General features: G+C 44.8%; 1 protein-coding gene across 2 annotated transcripts in view; it reads left to right on the top strand.

Moving 5' to 3' along the window:
* Positions 1-355: 355 nt before the first annotated feature.
* CREB3L3 (cAMP responsive element binding protein 3 like 3) overlaps positions 356-18,384 on the top strand; it is a 67,778-nt gene continuing 49,749 nt past the window's right edge. For both annotated transcript variants that reach the window (XM_069977903.1, XM_069977901.1), the window contains exon 1: positions 356-499. In XM_069977903.1, coding sequence (XP_069834004.1) covers positions 482-499 — 18 coding nt within the window. In that variant the 5' untranslated portion in view covers positions 356-481. The remainder of the gene's footprint in view (positions 500-18,384) is intronic.

Below are 18,384 nucleotides of genomic sequence, written 5' to 3'. Positions count from 1 at the left end.
CCACACTTGTGTATGTGTTGCTTGAAAAAGGTTTCATCGAGAAACTGAAACGTTGTATTGCACATGATGGGTGAATAAACTCACTATCTTATTCACTATATTTTTGAAGTGCCGCCTTGTTCTCATCATTATATATATATATATATATATATATATATATATATATATATATACTGAATGTCTAGTTTCAGTTATTGCATGGCTTTACTCTTTAGTTAGTACAGTAATATATGTTAAAGGTCAAAGTAAAACCACCTCAGGGGACTTTGATCCCATGTTCCACACACACTTTTATTTCAGTCTTGTGAAATATACCAGGAGGGTTGTCCATTGCATCTGGGAGTGAACAAAGAGAATAGGGAAGTAACTTTGGAGTAGGCAACAACATTGGCACAGAGTGTGCACTTGAACAGTTGAGACAGAAAATATATACTTTGGAGAAATTTGAGGAATTGGATTGGAACAGCCTTCGAGTGGAGACATGGAAGTCAAGACACAGGTATACTATGTTTTAGTTTATGTTTTATTGTTCGAGTTTGTGAAGGGTCAGTTAGGGCAACAGTCTACTGTCAGACAGATTTTAAACAAATCTCAGCAGAGGTTACTTTATTAACTGGATTGGCTTTTCTAACTTGGTCTTTGATTTATATTCAAATGCATTAGTAATTTGATGTTTATTTAATGCACAACAATCTTTCTTTTTTTGTTGACTGTGCTCTATACAACTATACCAGATTGCACTGTGTTTTGTTTTTGTTATCTATGTTAATTATTTCGCAACATTTTCAATATGCCCTCAGCTAAAGGGGGATAAAAGGTTCCTTTCCATGTACCGTGAACCGGGGTTGTTAGGTGTTAACAGCAAGTAGGCTCTGGTGTTTTCGCAGGTGCACTTGTCACTGTGGCCAGAATTGGTGATACCCAACCCCGGACACACTGGCACTGGGCTTTGTAAAGAGTAGCAGTATTGTGGGTGCAGGTGAAGGTGAGGCAAAGAAAAAGGAGCACAGAGTCCAGCACTTAACCAAAAGATGACTTTACTTGAGAACTTCAGTGCAACACAGGTGAAATAACTTTGTAGGTGCTGCTATAGGTGTTGATAGTGACAGGTAGTGACTGATAGTAGAAAGTAGAAATAGAAGTGTTGCTTGACTTGGGACAGGTTCAGGGAATGTCTTTGGGACTTTGCAGTACTGGTGTAGAAGAAGGAACTTTTGTACTCACAATTAGGAGAAGTGAACAGAATAAGAAGACCGCCTTTTGCCAAACAAGTCCAGAGACTGTCAGGTTTGGTAGCACCCAGGCTTAAACTACTGGGTGAAGGTAACCCTCAAAATTACCCTAGAAGACTGAGTAGATATCAGTAGAATACGTCCACTGAGGATCATGCTTGCCTACTCTTTTATTTGTTCCTTATAGTTAAATATTGCAGAGCTGTCATTGACAGAGTGGTCACCACCAGTGACTACTGCGACCCGGCCCGCCATGAGGAGGGGCCCGCGTGGGCCCACCCTTGCCACTGCACTGCCCCCCCCCCCCCCATTGATCACTGGTCCCCAGCTGATGCGCAGCTGCCGGGGGTGTCCCGTCCTATCCCCGGAAGCGCGGCGCATCAGTGAGCTCCCTGTGCCGCCTGGGGCCCTAATTTCCGGCACAGGAAGCGCATGTCAGAGACGCTTCCTGTGCCGGAAATCCCAGCCCCGGCGTATAGGGAGTTCACTGATGCGCCGCGCTGCTGGGGATAGGACGGGACACCCCCGGCAGCCGCGCATCTGCCGGCGACCACACAGAGGATCGCCGGGGGAGCGAGTGGTTAGGTGAGTTTGTGTATGTTTGTTTTTTTTTTTTTAAATTCCGCTTGGGGAAGAGGGGGCCATCTATAGGGGATGGGGGAGAGGGGGCATCTATAAGGGATGGGGGAAGAGGGGGGGCATCTATAAGGGATGGGGGAAGAGGGGGCCATCTATAAGGGATGGGGGAAGAGGGGGCCATCTATAAGGGATGGGGGAAGAGGGGGCCATCTATAAGGGATGGGGGAGAGGGGGCCATCTATAAGGGATGGGGGAGAGGGGGCCATCTATAAGGGATGGGGGAGAGGGGGCCATCTATAAGGGATGGGGGAGAGGGGAGCATCTATAAGGGATGGGGGGAGGGGGGGCATCTATAGGGGAAGAGGGGGGCCATCTATAAGGGATGGGGAAGAGGGGGGGCATCTATAAGGGATGGGGGAAGAGGGGGGCATCTATAGGGGATGTGGGAAGAGGGGGGCATCTATAAGGGATGGGGGAAGAGGGGGGCATCTATAGCGGATGTGGGAAGAGGGGGGCATCTATAAGGGATGGGGAAGAGGGGGCCATCTTTAAGGGATGGGGAAGAGGGAGACATCTATAAGGGATGGGGAAGAGGGGGGCATCTATAAGGGATGGGGGAAGAGGGGGGCATCTATAGGGGAAGAGGGGGCCATCTATAAGGGATGGGGAAGAGGGCAGCATCTATAGGGGAAGAGGGGGCCATCTATAAGGGATGGGGGAAGAGGGGGGAATCTATAATGGATGGGAGAAGAGGGGGCATCTTTAAGGGATGGGGAAGAGGGGGCCATCTATAGGGGATGAGGGATGAGGGGGGCATCTATAAGGGATGGGGGAAGAGGGGGGCATCTATAAGGGATGGGGGAAGAGGGGGGCATCTGTAAGGGATGGGGGAAGAGGGGGGGCATCTATGGGGGAAGGGGGGCATCTATAATGGGGGGAGAGAGGGGGCCATCTATAAGGGGAGGGGGAGAGGGGGCCATCTATAAGGAGAGGGGGAGTAGAGGCCATCTATAATGGGGGGCAACATGCAGTGGGGGCCATCCATATATACTATAAGGGGGGTCACATAGAGTCAGCCTACCCACTAAATGAGGGTGTAAAGGGTCCAATACAGATGTGCAGTTTGTAGAGAGATAAGGATGGTGCCAGAGTGAGGAGCCTAATATGTCTGTCTGGCAGATTCTGTGCATTCGTAGCTCTGAGAAATTCTCATAACGGCCCAGGACAGATGGAGAAGAAGAAAATGAAAAGGGAAGAACTCTGATCAGAGAAGACGTCCCCTGTGAGTAACCTGATATAACTGCTATGCAATTTATATGGTGTATACAACCTGTGTGGAGCTGCGTCCACCTCTATATGACTGGATGAGGTGATAGTGATCTGTGTACAGTGGATCTTATTCAGTAGCAGCGGTGGTGTTAGTCAGTATGTGCTGGTATTAGTCGGTATGTGGCGTTAGTCAGTATGTGGTGGTAATATTTGTTACTTGTTATCTGGTACTGTGCTTTATTGATCTCAGTATACTGGATTTTGTCAGTAACAATATGGTGGTGATGGTAGTGGTTGTGGTGTGGCGGTAATATTTCCTTTCTATATACTGGTATTATTGGTAATATTGGTCTCAGTATACAGGATTTGGACAGTAACAGTTTGGCGGTAATATATATGGTGATAATATTTTTTCTTTCTATATGCTGGTGTTATTGGTAATATCTGTCTTGCATATCTATCTATTTATATACACACATACACCTACCAGTAGCATCACTTGGTCGTGAAGGGGGGGGGGGGGCCCAGTTGACCTCTCGCACCAGGGCCCAGGAGACATTAGCTACGCCCCTGGTCACCACCCTTGTGGCTGCAGGCAATATGGTCTCTAGCCACAAGAGGCCGCTCCCTTTCTCAGTGCTCCTGTTCACAAGTGACATCCCTTGTGAACTCTCAGAGTAGGGAGAGGAGACAGACCCTGAGCAAGATTTTCAACAGATGCTGTTGTTAGAGCGCCACAAATTGGAAAAAGACAATTTAAAAAAGTCTAGTCTCACCAGGAGCTTTCTTGTTGATGGCCTTGCAAGGGAAAGTGGGTCTGAGATACCACAGGAGATGGTACAGGAACCATCCTGACCTTGAAATGGAATGGTGGTGGCACTACTGTGGGACAACCCTTTCTGTTGATTGCTGTCTCCAGGATTGGCTACTGCCTGCTGTGGATCTTGAACTTTGAAGGATCCAGTCAACAATCCCAGCCTGGCTGGGGTTCACCTGCCCACTAGGTGTAACTGGTAGCTGAAACCTTTCTCCAATACAGTTAAGATCACCACTTCCACGGCTCTGGTCTTCAAAAATCCAAGCAAATTGGTATAACGCACTATTGGGGGGAGATTTATCAAATTGGTGTAAAGTATAACTGGCTCAGTTGCCCCTAGCAACCAATCAGATTTCATTTTTCATTCCTCACAGATTCTTTGGAAAATGAAAGGTGGAATCTGAAAGCCAGTTCTACTTTACACCAGGTTTAATAAATCTCCCTCTATGAGTTTACAGCACCCAGTGATAATAATATGGACTTTGTTTTCAATGCTCCCAGTGACTTCATCTAATGTACAGCAAGCACCCTGTTACTTGGTGAACTGGATACTGGTGTGACAGCTCCCAGAGAAAATCTGCTCACAATCCACCTTCCTCTCCTCTCTGTCCTTTTATGTCACTATTGCTCTCCCTGCTCTGGTCTGCCTGCTGCGATCCTGCTTTCAACTACATGCAAAGCTGCCTGCCTGCCTCCACAAAGCGAATAGCTTGTATACCTATATGCGGGGGGGGGGGGGGGGGGGTTGCTGACATGACAGTGGGATTTCCAGGTGATTGGATGGACGCAAGGGGTTATGGACAATCCCTTGTTCCCGCCAAGTGACAGTACTGTAAGCTAACATGTGCGGCCGTCATGTTTTGGGAATTTGGAACGGACTGCTGTGAATTTGCCTTGTAGAACAAAGTGAACTGACAGCATGATTCGCAGTGAACCTGACTTAACATGATTCGCTTAGCTCATCTCTACTAATTAATTAAGATTGCTAATGGTTTGGCGTCTAATGGTTTGGCGTCTATGTACAGTCTGGAGGGCTCTAGAATCAATATGATGGGTGCACATTAATGTATAAAAATCATATGAAAAACATTACTTCAGAAAATAGAAACATATAAAAATAAAATTGTTCCAGTACCTGTAAAAACAAATTTAAAGGATACATTTCCAATTTTTTTTTCATTTTTTCTTCCTTGCTATTCACCACAGGGATATGTCATATAAAGGAGTACTCCAAAATTAGAAATAATACAAAAATATATTTATTAGTCCTAATAAAAAAATACACATAATGACACAAAAACTGGCAAAGGAATAGAAATTCCTGCACATACAATATGGGGTACCCCCAGGTCAGCACACAGTCCTGTAAAACAGCTCAACTAACCCTCAAAAATAATACAGAGTGGGTAAACAACATGAACAAAAATAAATGAGTCCTGAACAGAAACCAAATTATGTATGTGTCATGTGAATGGTGACTGAATTGTGAATTGTGATAAACGATACATCAATATCATAAAGAATGAAGACCATCAAAAAAGCATATCACCAAACAGGGAGGGAGAGGAGCGACTCATGGCAACCCATGATGCCCCTACACGTAACGTTCCACCGGAAATTCGTGACTCCCTGACGAAGTTCCGGTGGAATGTAACACAGGACCTGGGGGTAACCTCATATTGTGTGGGTCCCACCTGGTTTATCCCTTTTTGGGAATTTAAATTTTTTTAAATGTGCAGGGATTTCTATTCCTTTGCCAGTTTTTGTGTCATTATGTGTATTTTTTGGTTATATGACATATCCCTATTTCTTTTGTGGTGTTGTGCATATTTTGGTATGTTTTAGGAAGCACCGTCTTTCTTCATTATTTGGTAGTGCATGCCCCAATTCTCCTGTTTAAAATACCTGATGTGGATAAAATTGGAAACAACAGCCTTTATTAACACAAACAACATAGAATTACATCAATAAGTAGTATACATCAATAATATACATCCATATACTCAACTAAACATCCTGACTTAACAGGAGGGGGTCCTTGAGGCTCCAACATCAGTAACCATCTGCTTAACTAATTTTGGATTTTGCCCCCCAGCTGCCCGCTACTGGCTCAGGAGTCCCACCTTGAAGCTATCGACAGATGGTTAATTACCTGTCCAAATGACCACTGCCCAGGACACCATGCAAACAGGAGCCCAAATATCTGAAATCCACCAAATGCTCATATTAAATCAGGGGGATTACCACCCCTCCATCAAATTTGACACCAACCCAAGGACCCCCATAAATGCAAATGATGCTATGACAAAGAACGTCCAAACCTTAACCAAAACCAATTAAGGAGGGCGTGCCAGACTCTTCCATCTGTTCCGCCTCACATGTTCTGCATGAGGATAAAGGGAGGGCCTACTCGTGCCCTAGTAGCAGCTCCTATGACCTAGATGTTCTGGTCTTTTAGCTCACACCTAGAGAGGAATTTCCATCATCCTCCCATTGACTCCTTTAACACATACAGATATCTGACCAATTTATCTGACAGATTTTTTTTAAGCCACAGCCAGGAATGGATTTGAAAAGAGGATAGATCTCAGTCTTTTCTTTATGACCTGTTCTCTGTTTATAGTCTGGGTCTGGGTGTAAGTGTATATAGTCTGGGTCTGGGTGTGTGTAAAAGGACCCTTCCAATAATATCACACTGTGAGAGTGGGAAGATAGTGGTAGTAGTCCAAATTAACCCCCATCCAGATTATACCTGGGTATAGTTTGGCCTAAGCCAAACTCCTCTAGGCCATATCCCGGGGTATAAAATAGCCTAGGCCAAACCCCTCTATGCCAGAATTTACTCTGGGGTATAAAATGGCCCAGGCCAAACTATATAGTTTGGGGTATAGTTTGGCCAATGCTATTTCACACACCAGGGTATAGTTTTGCCTTGGTTATTTTACACCCCAGGGTATAATTTGGTCCAGCCTATTTTACACACCAGGGTATAGTTTGGTCTAGACTATTTTACACACCAGGGTGTAGTTTGGCCTAGGCTATTTTACACACCGGGGTATAGTTTGGTCTAGGCTATTTTACACACCAGGGTATAGTTTGGTCTAGGCTATTTTACACACCAGGGTATAGTTTGGCCTAGACTATTTTTCACACCAGGGTATAGTTTGGCCTAGACTATTTTTCACACCAGGGTATAGTTTGGCCTAGGCTATTTTACACACCAGGGTATAGTTTGGTCTAGACTATTTTTCACACCAGGGTATAGTTTGGTCTAGGCTATTTTACACACCAGGGTATAGTTTGGTCTAAGCTATTTTACACACCAGGGTATAGTTTGGTCTAGGCTATTATACACACCAGGGTATAGTTTGGTCTAGGCTATTATACACACCAGGGTATAGTTTGGTCTAGGATATTTTACACACCAGGGTATAGTTTGGTCTAGACTATTTTTCACACCAGGGTATAGTTTGGTCTAGGCTATAATACACACCAGGGTATAGTTTGGTCTAGGCTATTTTACACACCAGGGTATAGTTTGGTCTAGACTTTTTTTCACACCAGGGTATAGTTTGGTCTAGGCTATTTTACACACCAGGGTATAGTTTGGCCTAGGCTATTTTACACACCGGAGTATAGCTTGGTCTAGGCTTTTTTACACCCCAGGGTATAGATTGGCCTTGACTATTTTATTCCCTGGGGTATAGGCCTAGGCCAAACTATACCCGGGTATAATCCAAATGGGGGTTAATCCCCTACACTGGGGATACTACCCCCATCCGCCCACTCTGTGTGATATTCTTGCAAGTTAATGAGAGGATGATGGGATTACTCTCTAGGTTTGAGCTAAAACACCAGATCATCTAACACATTTACACTAACCATAGGCCAGTCAGGGGCTGGAGAGTGTGAGCAGACGCCTGCAGAAGAGAGACTTGGGCTGCAGCTGCTGGCCGAGGATTGCACATTGTCTATTGCTTTGCTTGCCTGAATTATGTACATTCCACACAGACAGTGAGACTGGGCAGCAGTAATACATATCATCCTGCAGCTACTCAGTTCCTGTGCTGTAGCGATGTGTTTTATTGCTATCAAACAGTTTCAGTGCTTGTACGGATTGTACATGGATTGTACAGCCAAAGGAATAGACTGCTGATTAGAATCACCCTGCTAGTTCCTTAGGCCCCCTGCCACACTGGCTGCAAGCTGCTCCTGTGTATCAGCCTGTGCAGTATCCCCCAAAGTAAGAAGCTCCCAGTGCTTGTACAAGATGAAATGAAGTACAAAGCCTTCAAAGAAACTTTAACTATGTTGGTGACAGTGGATCAGAAAATGACCTGCTGCACTGTCGGTCCTGCAATGTGTAAACTCACTGTGCAGCCTACAGCAGAAAATACTCCCAGAGATGCAGAATGACAAGATTGGCAGCTCATGTCACCAGCAGGGGATCACTAATCTCCTCTGACAGCAGGTCACCCCCTCTCCCTCTGATCACCATGCTATCCAGCCCAAATATTCTAGCAAGTGAGTGATCTGTGTACATACACACACACACAATATATATATATATATATATATATATATATATATATATATATATATATATAATGTTGTATCTATCTATCTATCTATCTATCTATCTATCTATCTATCTATCTATCTATCCATATCTATTTCCTGTATCTGTCTAACCAAAGTGAGCACTCCAAGATAGTTCAAAATAAAGTAATGTTTCTTTCACCCAAGCAATAGCAATGTTTCAGCCCCTCATTGGAGCCATTTTAAGGCTGTGCCTTCACAATGAGGAGATGAAACCGTGCTATTGCCTTGGTGAAATAAACATCCCTTCATGTTGAATTATCTTGGAGTGCTACAGTGACTCTCTTTGGCTGAAGTCCGCTGAGATCCCATATGGGCATACCGCCTGGCACCACCTCTATGAATATAGTAGTGCTGCATTTATATTCTATTATCTATCTATGAACACACCACCCAAAAATTATCAGTAAATGCTGCTCGTGAAGACACTTACACAACTCTGTTAGAATAGTATGTCGGCTATACAACACAGCTGGCTTACATAAATGATACTTATGCACAGCCCCTGTGTGCATACCATCAATCTACCCTTCCATGTTACTAGCATGTAATGCCCTCTGTCTATCTTGTACTCTTCTTTCCTGCCATAGACATTAGTGGGAGCTACAGAAAGAACATACACAACTGCATTTGGAATCCCGTTCACCTCTGGCCACCACTCATGCTTACTTTATGGGAAACACATTGATCTCTTGGCAGTGTGTAGTGTACCCCCGGAGATGTTATGTTGGAGGAGCGACTGGTCACTTGTTAGGTGTTGCAGTGGTGGATGGCCGAGATACAGTCGGACCTTGGGATTTTGTCACATGACGCCAGTGGCTAGTGGGCACACAGGTGGGATGGCACACCTGCTTTTTTTTTTACAAGGCTGGTTGTACCCTTTTCCCCTGTGGTCAGTGTCCTGTCGGGTTGCTACCGGGTCCCTTGGTGTTATGTTACGGATGGCCAGAGTGGTGTAGTGACCTTCCAGGATGATAGGACCCGCCACCCACAGAAAGGGGACGTGTCTTAAGGTTGCGGTGTGTGCCGTGTCGGTGGTGCAAATAATTACAGAGTCTTAGAATATAGTTGAGTCGGTTTACTACTTGTAAATGTGCAGCAGGTAATGCAGGTTCAGCAGTATGAGGTTTCTTTAGATAAAGTCTCTGAGACACACTTGACAAAGTTCCAATAAACACTTAGCAATAGAACGACCAGATGTGTAGTTGAAGTGCAATGTAGGAGATAGTCGTGTTGGTTGAGTTTTGCTAAGGGATACAAGAAGTAGAGTAGCAGAGAGGAGGATGCCGTGAGAGTCTCAACCCATGTAGTACTGTGCTCTGCTGGGATGTTGGAGGATGAGGTAGAAGACTTAGAAGAAGAATAAAAAGAATCCGAAGAACACCTGTGCTCGTGTATTGACCTTAACTTTACTCTTCACACCACCTTATGCCCACTAGAGTAGGCTGAACCTTCCTAATGGGTGACACAGGCCCCAGACCTTGTTACCTGGGTTGAGCAGAATGCTGAAGGTTTCCTGTTGACACCCACACTGCGAGACAGAGTTCCTAGGCGACTGCAACTTTGCTCTGTCCAGATTAGTTCCTAGCTCTTTGGCTCTGTTGTGGATACTGTTCTGCTCTGTGACTTCTCCTGGTCCACGGCGTGGGTTGAGGTCATCTCTGGCTAGTCCTCTCTTAAGAGGAGTTTAACAGTGCATAGTGTTTTGGAGTGTTATTAGTGAAGAAGTTGGTAGCAGTGTGCTGCCTTGTGTCCTTTCCATGACTGACTAAGACTGACCTTTGGGATATGGGGACCTGGCAGAGGGCCAGGGCCCAGATAGGACCTCTGTGGAGAGCTATCTAGCATGCGTTCTTCCTCCACAATATCCAGAACGATAGACCTTTGCTCCTCCTCCACCCCTGTGACTTACTTCCTCCCCAGCTTATTAGGTGCGCTGTGAGTGGGTGAAAGAGTGCAACAGAAGAAGAAAGAGAGGAGATGATAGGAAAGAAGAAAGCTAGACTCTTACTGGTCAACAGTTTCAGGTGACACAAAGAAAACAATAACCCTTTACAATCCTTCAGCTGTACAGCTTCCATACACATACATAATATAGCAACATCAAGTGGTGAACTTTGATACTACTTTAATCACCATAACAGTACAATAAGTACAGACTTTTGCAAAGGGTGTATATATCTGCAACACCCCTCGTGGGACACCACAAGTGGGCCACTATACTGGTATTACTGAGTTATTATTAAAGTGTAATTACCATTTTAAAAAACTTGCATATAAGTGCGTATCGGTCTGGGCCCGGCTGCTGAGAACTCTGACGATCGCTAAATACATTAATCATGTCACTTTGATATGTCAGAAGTTTACAAAATTGGTACTTACACTTTAATAATAACTTAGTAATACCACTATTGTGGTAGACTGCCCAAAGATCAATATTTTTCCCATAAAGTAGCCATGAGTGGTGGCCAGAGGTGAACAGGATCCCAAATAAAGTTGTGTATGCTCTTTCTGTAGATCCCACTAATGTCTATGGCAGCGAAGAAGAGAACATTATGTCATGATGCAGCAGTTTTATCTGTTTTTTGCACTTTGTTCAGTAATGCTAAAATGTTCAGGTGCTTGTTAGTCGAGACAAATATTTCCCGATACTTGAGTGCTCGTTTCGAGTAACGAACCTCATTAAAGTCAATGGGAAACTCGAGCATTTTTGCGGAGGGGGGGGGACCCAAGTTCGGAAGAGGGAAGGTCGTGTGAAAACCTGTCACCTCAGAAAATAATGGAAACACCACAGAAATGGATAGGAAACAGCAGGAGCAGCATGCATGGATGCTTCTGAGGCTGCCTAAGAGCACCATTATGCCAAATTATGGGCAACAGCCTGGTTAAAACAGAGGTAGGCATATGAACCATCCAAAAACTTAGCCTGTCACAGTATGGCGGTGAGAACACAGGGAACCATTAAAACAGAGGTAGCATATGAAGCACCCCAAAATTTAGCCTGACACAGCATGGCGTTGAGAACACAGGGAACCATTAAAGCAGAGTTAGCATATGAAGCACCCCAAAATTTAGCCTGACACAACAAAGCAGTGAGGACACAGAGAACCATTAAAACAGAGGTAGCATTTGGACCACCCCAAAATTCAGCCAGACACAGCATGGTGGTGAGGACACAGAGTTCCATTAAAGCAGAGGTAGCATTTAAACAACCTTAAAATTTAGCCTGACACAACATGGTGGTGAAAACACAGGGAACCATTAAAACAGAGGTAGCATATGAACCACCCCAAAATGTAGCCTGACACAGCATGGCGTTGAGAACACAGGGAACCATTAAAACAGAGGTAGCATATAAGGCACCCCAAAATTTAGCCTGACACAGCATGGCGGTGAAAACACATGGAACCATTCAAACACCGGTAGCATATGGACCACCCAAAAACCTAACCTGACACCACTGACCCAGACCAAGATGGACAATACAATTATCCGATAAAAAATAGCCGGATTATGGCTAGATTTAGCCTCACACCTCATGTAGTTGTGCGTGAGAGGCATATCATTGGAGGTAGAAATGAAGAATAACAATACAGTCTTCTTAAGAGGCCCCAGAATTTGAATGACTACACTTTCAATCCTTTAAAGAGTATCTAAGAGAGGGCGAGTGCGGTAGCCTGTCTATTAAAAAGACCTGGTCAATCAATCCTGCCTACAAAAAGGCTACAACATCCAAGGAAGGTAGACGGTACTGGTGAAAGGCCTGGTCAATCCTGCCTTGAAAAAGGCTACAACAACATCCAACTACTGGTGAAAGGCCTGGTGAATCCTGCGTTCAAAACGGCTAAAACATCCAAGGAAGGTAGAAGGTGCTGTTCATCAGTTTGAGCACCGCCTGTTGGCGCTTACCCACGGCAGTGCTGCTGCGCCTAAAACTAAAATATCCGGATTATGGCTAGGTTTAGCCTCACACCCTTATACAGTTGTGCGTGAGAGGCATATCTTTGGAGGTAGGGACGAAGAATGACAATACAGTCTTCTTAAGAGGCCCCGGACTTTTATTAAAAAGACCTGGTCAATCCTGCCTTTAAAACGGCTACAACATCCAGAAAAGGACTAGAAGGTACTGGTGAAAGGACGGCAGAGGACACCCGTAAGATGACATCCACAGATAATATGGTTCGAAATGGACAAGACAAGGATGCTAAATTGAATTTGACTTTGAAATTGACTGTAGCAGTAGGGGTAATATTCCCTGCATCATATGACTCACCACATGATGAGTCCCCGGTATTTTATTAAAAAGACCTGGTCATGGTCAATCCTGCCTTCAAAACGGCTACAGCATCCAAGGAAGATAGAAGGTACTGGTGAAAGGACAGCAGAGGACACCCGTAACATGGCATGGTACATGTGTGAGGCTGCCAAGTTGCAGAGCCGCCACCAGGTTCCGCCCATTGTCACACGCAACCAAGCTCACTGGTAATTACACAGGATAATACAATACAGTCTTCTTAAGAGGCCCCAGAAATTTATTAAAAAGACCTGGTCATGGTCAATTCTGCCTTCAAAACGGCTACAACATCCAAGAAAGGTAGAAGGTACTGGTGAAAGGACGGCAGAGGACACTTGTAGCATGGCATGGTACGTGTGTGACGAGTTGCAGAGCCGCCACCAGGTTCCGCCTGTTGTCACACGCAACCAAGCCAACTGCTAATTACACAGGGTCCTTAGCAGTGAGCTTGGATATGGCTGCAATAAGAAATAAAGCAATAATAAAATTAATAAACGTCAGCCTGTCAGTTATTAGTGACTGATGATGCCACCAGCTGCACTGAAGACCTGCTCTGACAACACGCTAGGGGCAGGGCAGCCCAGCACCTCCAAGTCAAAATCAAACTCAAAATCGAATCACTGGTGGGGAGAAGTGATGAGTGACATCCAAGCTCACTGTTAATTGTCCTGTAAAAGATGGTGGCATAAACTATATAGCTGCAGTTCCCCACAGATTGTATACGACAACCTCCAGAAACTAGTGTGACCAGTATATTTTCCTATTTCTTCATTTATGACTGCAGTCACATCCAAGCTCACTGCTAATTACCCTGTGAAAGATGATGTTATATACTATATAATAGTAATAATAATATAATAGTACTGAGGACTTCTTAGGGGTCTGTATGCAACACCTGTTGTCCCCTTTCTGCCAGCAGCCGATCACCACAGTGTGCTGCTGAAATCTTGGTAGCTGCACTGCATGTCCCAGCCAGCAGTCTGGAGTCTGACTTTGAGTTTGACTTTGAGCATAGTGGAGGTGAAGGGATAGGTGTAGGGCGGGAGGCGCTCGTGCCGGTGCCTGGGGCCTGGGCTGGGGACTGATAGAGCCAGCATGTGACACAGGGGAAAGAGCACTAAGTGAATGGCCTTGGTTCCACTGAGTGGAGTGTTTAGCACTCATATGCCTACGCATGCTGATAGTGGTTATGCTGGTAGTGGTGGCTCCCCTACTGGTCCTGGTGTGGCACAGGTCGCACACTACAGTTCGTCGGTCATCCACAGTTTTTTAAAGAACCTCCAGACTTGCGAACATCTAGGCCTGGCCACGGGAGTTTGACTCCGTGAAACAGTTGCTGATCTACTTGCTCTGGCCCTGCTTCTCCTTCTACCCACCCCTCTTCCTTTTCCAACCTGTCCTGTGGCTGTACTTGACTGCCCCTTGGAAGCACTGTCACTAGGCTTATCCACCCCATGCCCACGCCCTCGTCCACGACCCTTACCCCTGAGCTTTACCATTTTATGAACACTGCACAGTCAAGACTGAGATAGCAAGCCAAGAAAATATATTACTCAGACTATTTTTGAAGGTAGTCGTATAGTCTGTGTGTAAGTGCTGCTATATGGTGTATAGCAGCACTTACACAGGGCAATTAGCAGTGAGCTTGGACATGCCCTCAGTAAGAAATACAGAAATCATAAAATATACTGGTGGTCACACTAGTTTTTCGGAGGCTGTGGTATACAATCTGTTGCTGACTGCAGATATATACTGTATGACACCCCCTAACACAGGGCAATCAGTAGTGACCTTAGATATGCCTTGAGTAGTAAATACAGAAATCAGTAAATATACTAGTGGTCCCACTAGTTTATGGGAGCCTGTGGTATACAATCTGGTGGTGGCTGCAGCTATACACTACTGTGTGACAGTCCCTTACACTGGGCAATCACTACTGGGCTTAGATATGCCTTCGAGTAGTAAATACAGAAATCAGCAAATATACTAGTGGTCCCACTAGTTTTGGGGAGGCTGTGGTATACAATATGGTGGTGGCTGCACCTATACACTGTGTGACACCCCCTTACACTGGGCAATCAGTACTGAGCTTTGATATGCCTTGAGTAAGAAATACAGAAATCAGCAAATATAGTGCTGGTCAGTGTCACACACAGTGTCAACGCCAATTCCTTCCCTAACGCTCTCCCTGACCAGCAGCAGCTCTGTCCCTAATCTCTTCCAGCATACGTCTGAAGCGAGCACTGGCGAGCGATTTTTTATATGGCAGGGTCATCTGATCTGGCCAACTAATCGATGTTATCGACATGTATGGGTCCCACGTGATCGCAGGATGTACCAAAGAGTCTCCTGCATGTTTATTGGCTGAGAAATTGCGCCCAAACTTACAGGAAATGGATGATGAGATTTTCCTGAGTATCGCGACTCGAACGAGTACCAAGCTGGGACGAGCATGTTCGCTTATCACTATTCAGTAACAATATAGAGGTGATAATTAATCACTGTATGGCAGTAAAATTTGCTCTTTGTATAGTGACATTTTTAATAACTATGTACAGTATATAAATATTTTATTGTATAGGACATATTTCAGTGGCTGTCAGTAGCTGAGGAGGCTATGGCACTTTTGACCATGTTGCTAGTACAAAAATTCTGCATTTGGGGCCCCACATTGCCTAAAACCAGCCCTGCAGTGCATAGAAGGTTGTATAAAACAAGAAAACAAAACTAACAAACTTTTGCTAGAAGTTGTAGGAACCTGCAGTAGGAACTCTTTCTCTGTCATGCTACCTCTTGCTTAAAGCGTAACTATAATTTCAGTAGCCAAAAAATGAAATTCCTCAAATAAAAAGCCCTCGTGTTACCCTTTAAAAGGAGCCCTAAACTGCGTTGATAGCATGTACGCTCGCTGAGATATCCCCAGTTGTTTGGCTGAGAAGAATAAATTAATTTTTCTTCTGGCTGAGAGAGAGTGGGCGTGGCCTATCCCTCATCTCCTTGGCTGCGTCCCTCCATTCACTGAGTAGCACCTTAGCAGATGTATCACACATAGCAGGATTAGATACAGCCCCAACATACAGTATCACAATGTAAGATTAGATACAGAGCACCAGCCAATGGTATCACACACAGTGGGATTAGATACAGTCATCTGCTCTCATAACTCTGTAGGATAATGTCAGCCATGGAGGTGGGGGCACCTGCTGCAGAATGTTATATGTACTATGGAAGGACTACAGCTGTGTTGTGCTGGGACTTGTAGTCCTTCCCTCAGTGACTCACCCACTCTCCCTCATGCAGTACATAGGAGTCATGGCTGGGATGTCCCCCCTGGGTGAATTTCTGGAAACACTTATCCCTCCATCCAGCTCTTCCCCTGCGCTGCTCCTCACACACAACACCCTCAGCTCTGCTATGTGATCTCTGTGTCAGGGCTGTTATCTGATGCTGCTGTCACAGTCCGTACACTCAGGACGGATCACCAGGGAGGGGGCGTGTCCAGCAGGAATGCAGAAATAAGTCAGAGCCAGAGAGGGCTGTAAGGGCATAATCAGCCTTATGTATTTAAAAAACTGTTCATTTTAGGTTATTAATGTATATTGCAAAAATTCTTATCATGACCTAAGCTAACTAAAACTGAAAGGTCAAAATATTTTATAGTTACGCTTTAAAAAATACCCCCCCCCCCCCACACTAACTCACTTATATAGTCGTGACCAGATCTAAACTCCTGTTGGTGGGGAACATGCTAGAAAGAAGAGAAGGAAAAAGTGTAATAGGCTGTGGCATGTGTGGTAGCTGCACCAGTGATTAATTACAACAGTGAACATACAACAGAGCAAAGGTAACTCTTAGACCTTCAGCTGTGTACAACAAAGAGGGGTGAGTGAGACACCAAGTGATAGTGTAGAAAGGCACCCATCATCCCAGAGTGTGACACCTGACAGGTGACAGGCAAGATGTAGTCGCACAAATGCACTGGGCCACAAGAGTGATTGGCAGGGCTGGGAGCCAGTTACTCCTTGCTTTGTCAATCACAGTGCTGTATTTAACCCATTTAGGACTAATGACATAACTTTTCGTGGCACATTGCCACTCAAGAACGTACAGTGACTTCCTGTGATGACACGCAGGAGCTGTGTCCGCGCTATCCATGGCAGGTCCCAGCTGTCAGTGATAGCCGGGCACCCGCTGCATCTGCCAAGATGTGAGCTGAGCCCAGATCGCAGGAGTTTACCCTATAGGCGCAATCAGTGCAATCGCAGCATCTAAAATGCTGTAAAGAGGGGGAATTGGCTGGGTGGAGCGATCGTACAGCCCCACTAGTTGGTATCACAAAAGGAGGCTTTCCTGAGGCCTCTTGTGTCATAGCTACAGAAGCTGATCAGGCTTTGCCTACGACAGGCAGATTACAATGCAATGCAGATCAGGCAATAACATAGTAAAGTCCCCATGCTGCTACAGTAAAATAATGTATAAAAGCATAAAAAAATAAAATAAAACACACATAAATAAAAACATAAATAAATAAAGTACAAAACACATATAATCACCATAGCCCCGAATGCAATAATAAATGTAGGGAAAAAAGTACACGTCATATCGCCGCATGTGTAATGAAACTAGCAATAGAAATATCACTTAACTAAACCCACACGGGGACTGAAAAAAATTTAAAATGAGAAAAATGCTAAATTTGCCACTAACCTAAAGTACAATATGTCACAAGAAAACAGAATCTCAGTATTGCATGTATTACAGCATCACAGTTGAATATTCTTTAGAGTACACTGGTAGCTAGTTAGCGTTGTTAGTTGTTCTGCCAGGTTTAGTTATGCGATCAGGGCCTATTTAGGCGCAGTGGCTCAGCTGGAGCTGTTAGAGACAAGCCCTGAATCCACTGGAAAGGAAATTCTCTAATACTATCATATGGGCACAGAGTGACATGATAATATTGAGTTCAGGTCCACCTAATGGAAAAGCTACTTGTCCAGGAGACCCTCTAAGGACAGGCTAGCAAGTTGCAATAGAGACTTGGCCTTTGCACAGAGCTAACCTACTAACTCAGAGGTCGTAGAAGTAGAGAAGACAGTCCCTCAGTGGTGTAAACATGGCTAAGATGTAGTATTTAGAAGAAAATACAGAAGTTCTGCACAAGGCTTCTAGTGGCAGGCCAGGGGATGGAGGCACATAGTCAGCAGGCTCCCTGTCATCCACTGGCAATACTACAAACTCAACCCATAAGTTCCACCCCACTATATATAGGGCTAACAGGAGGCCAGTACACTGGGGATAACCCTCTATGATAGGGTAGAGCTCCCGAGGTAGCTAGCTCAGGGATTGGTAACTTGAAATCAGAAGACACTGGCACGAAATACACAATAATAGAGACAGCAGTTAAAGCGTAACTGTCATTTCAGGGTCATTTTTCTGAAAACATTAAATATCAACAGTACAAGCGATTTTAAGAAACTCTGTAATAGGTTTTATGTATTAAAAGAGTTTCCTTCTGTAGTGAAAAAGCAATCTCCCAGCCTCCCCCCTCACATCAGATGAAGCAGGATTTCTCTGTCCATTATGTGGCTATGGAGAGG

This window comes from Dendropsophus ebraccatus, chromosome 7 (genome assembly GCF_027789765.1).
Source record: "Dendropsophus ebraccatus isolate aDenEbr1 chromosome 7, aDenEbr1.pat, whole genome shotgun sequence".
NCBI classification, from domain to species: domain Eukaryota; kingdom Metazoa; phylum Chordata; class Amphibia; order Anura; family Hylidae; genus Dendropsophus; species Dendropsophus ebraccatus.
The sequence above is the reverse complement of the archived record's forward strand: the minus strand, read 5'-3'. Positions and strand labels throughout refer to the sequence as shown.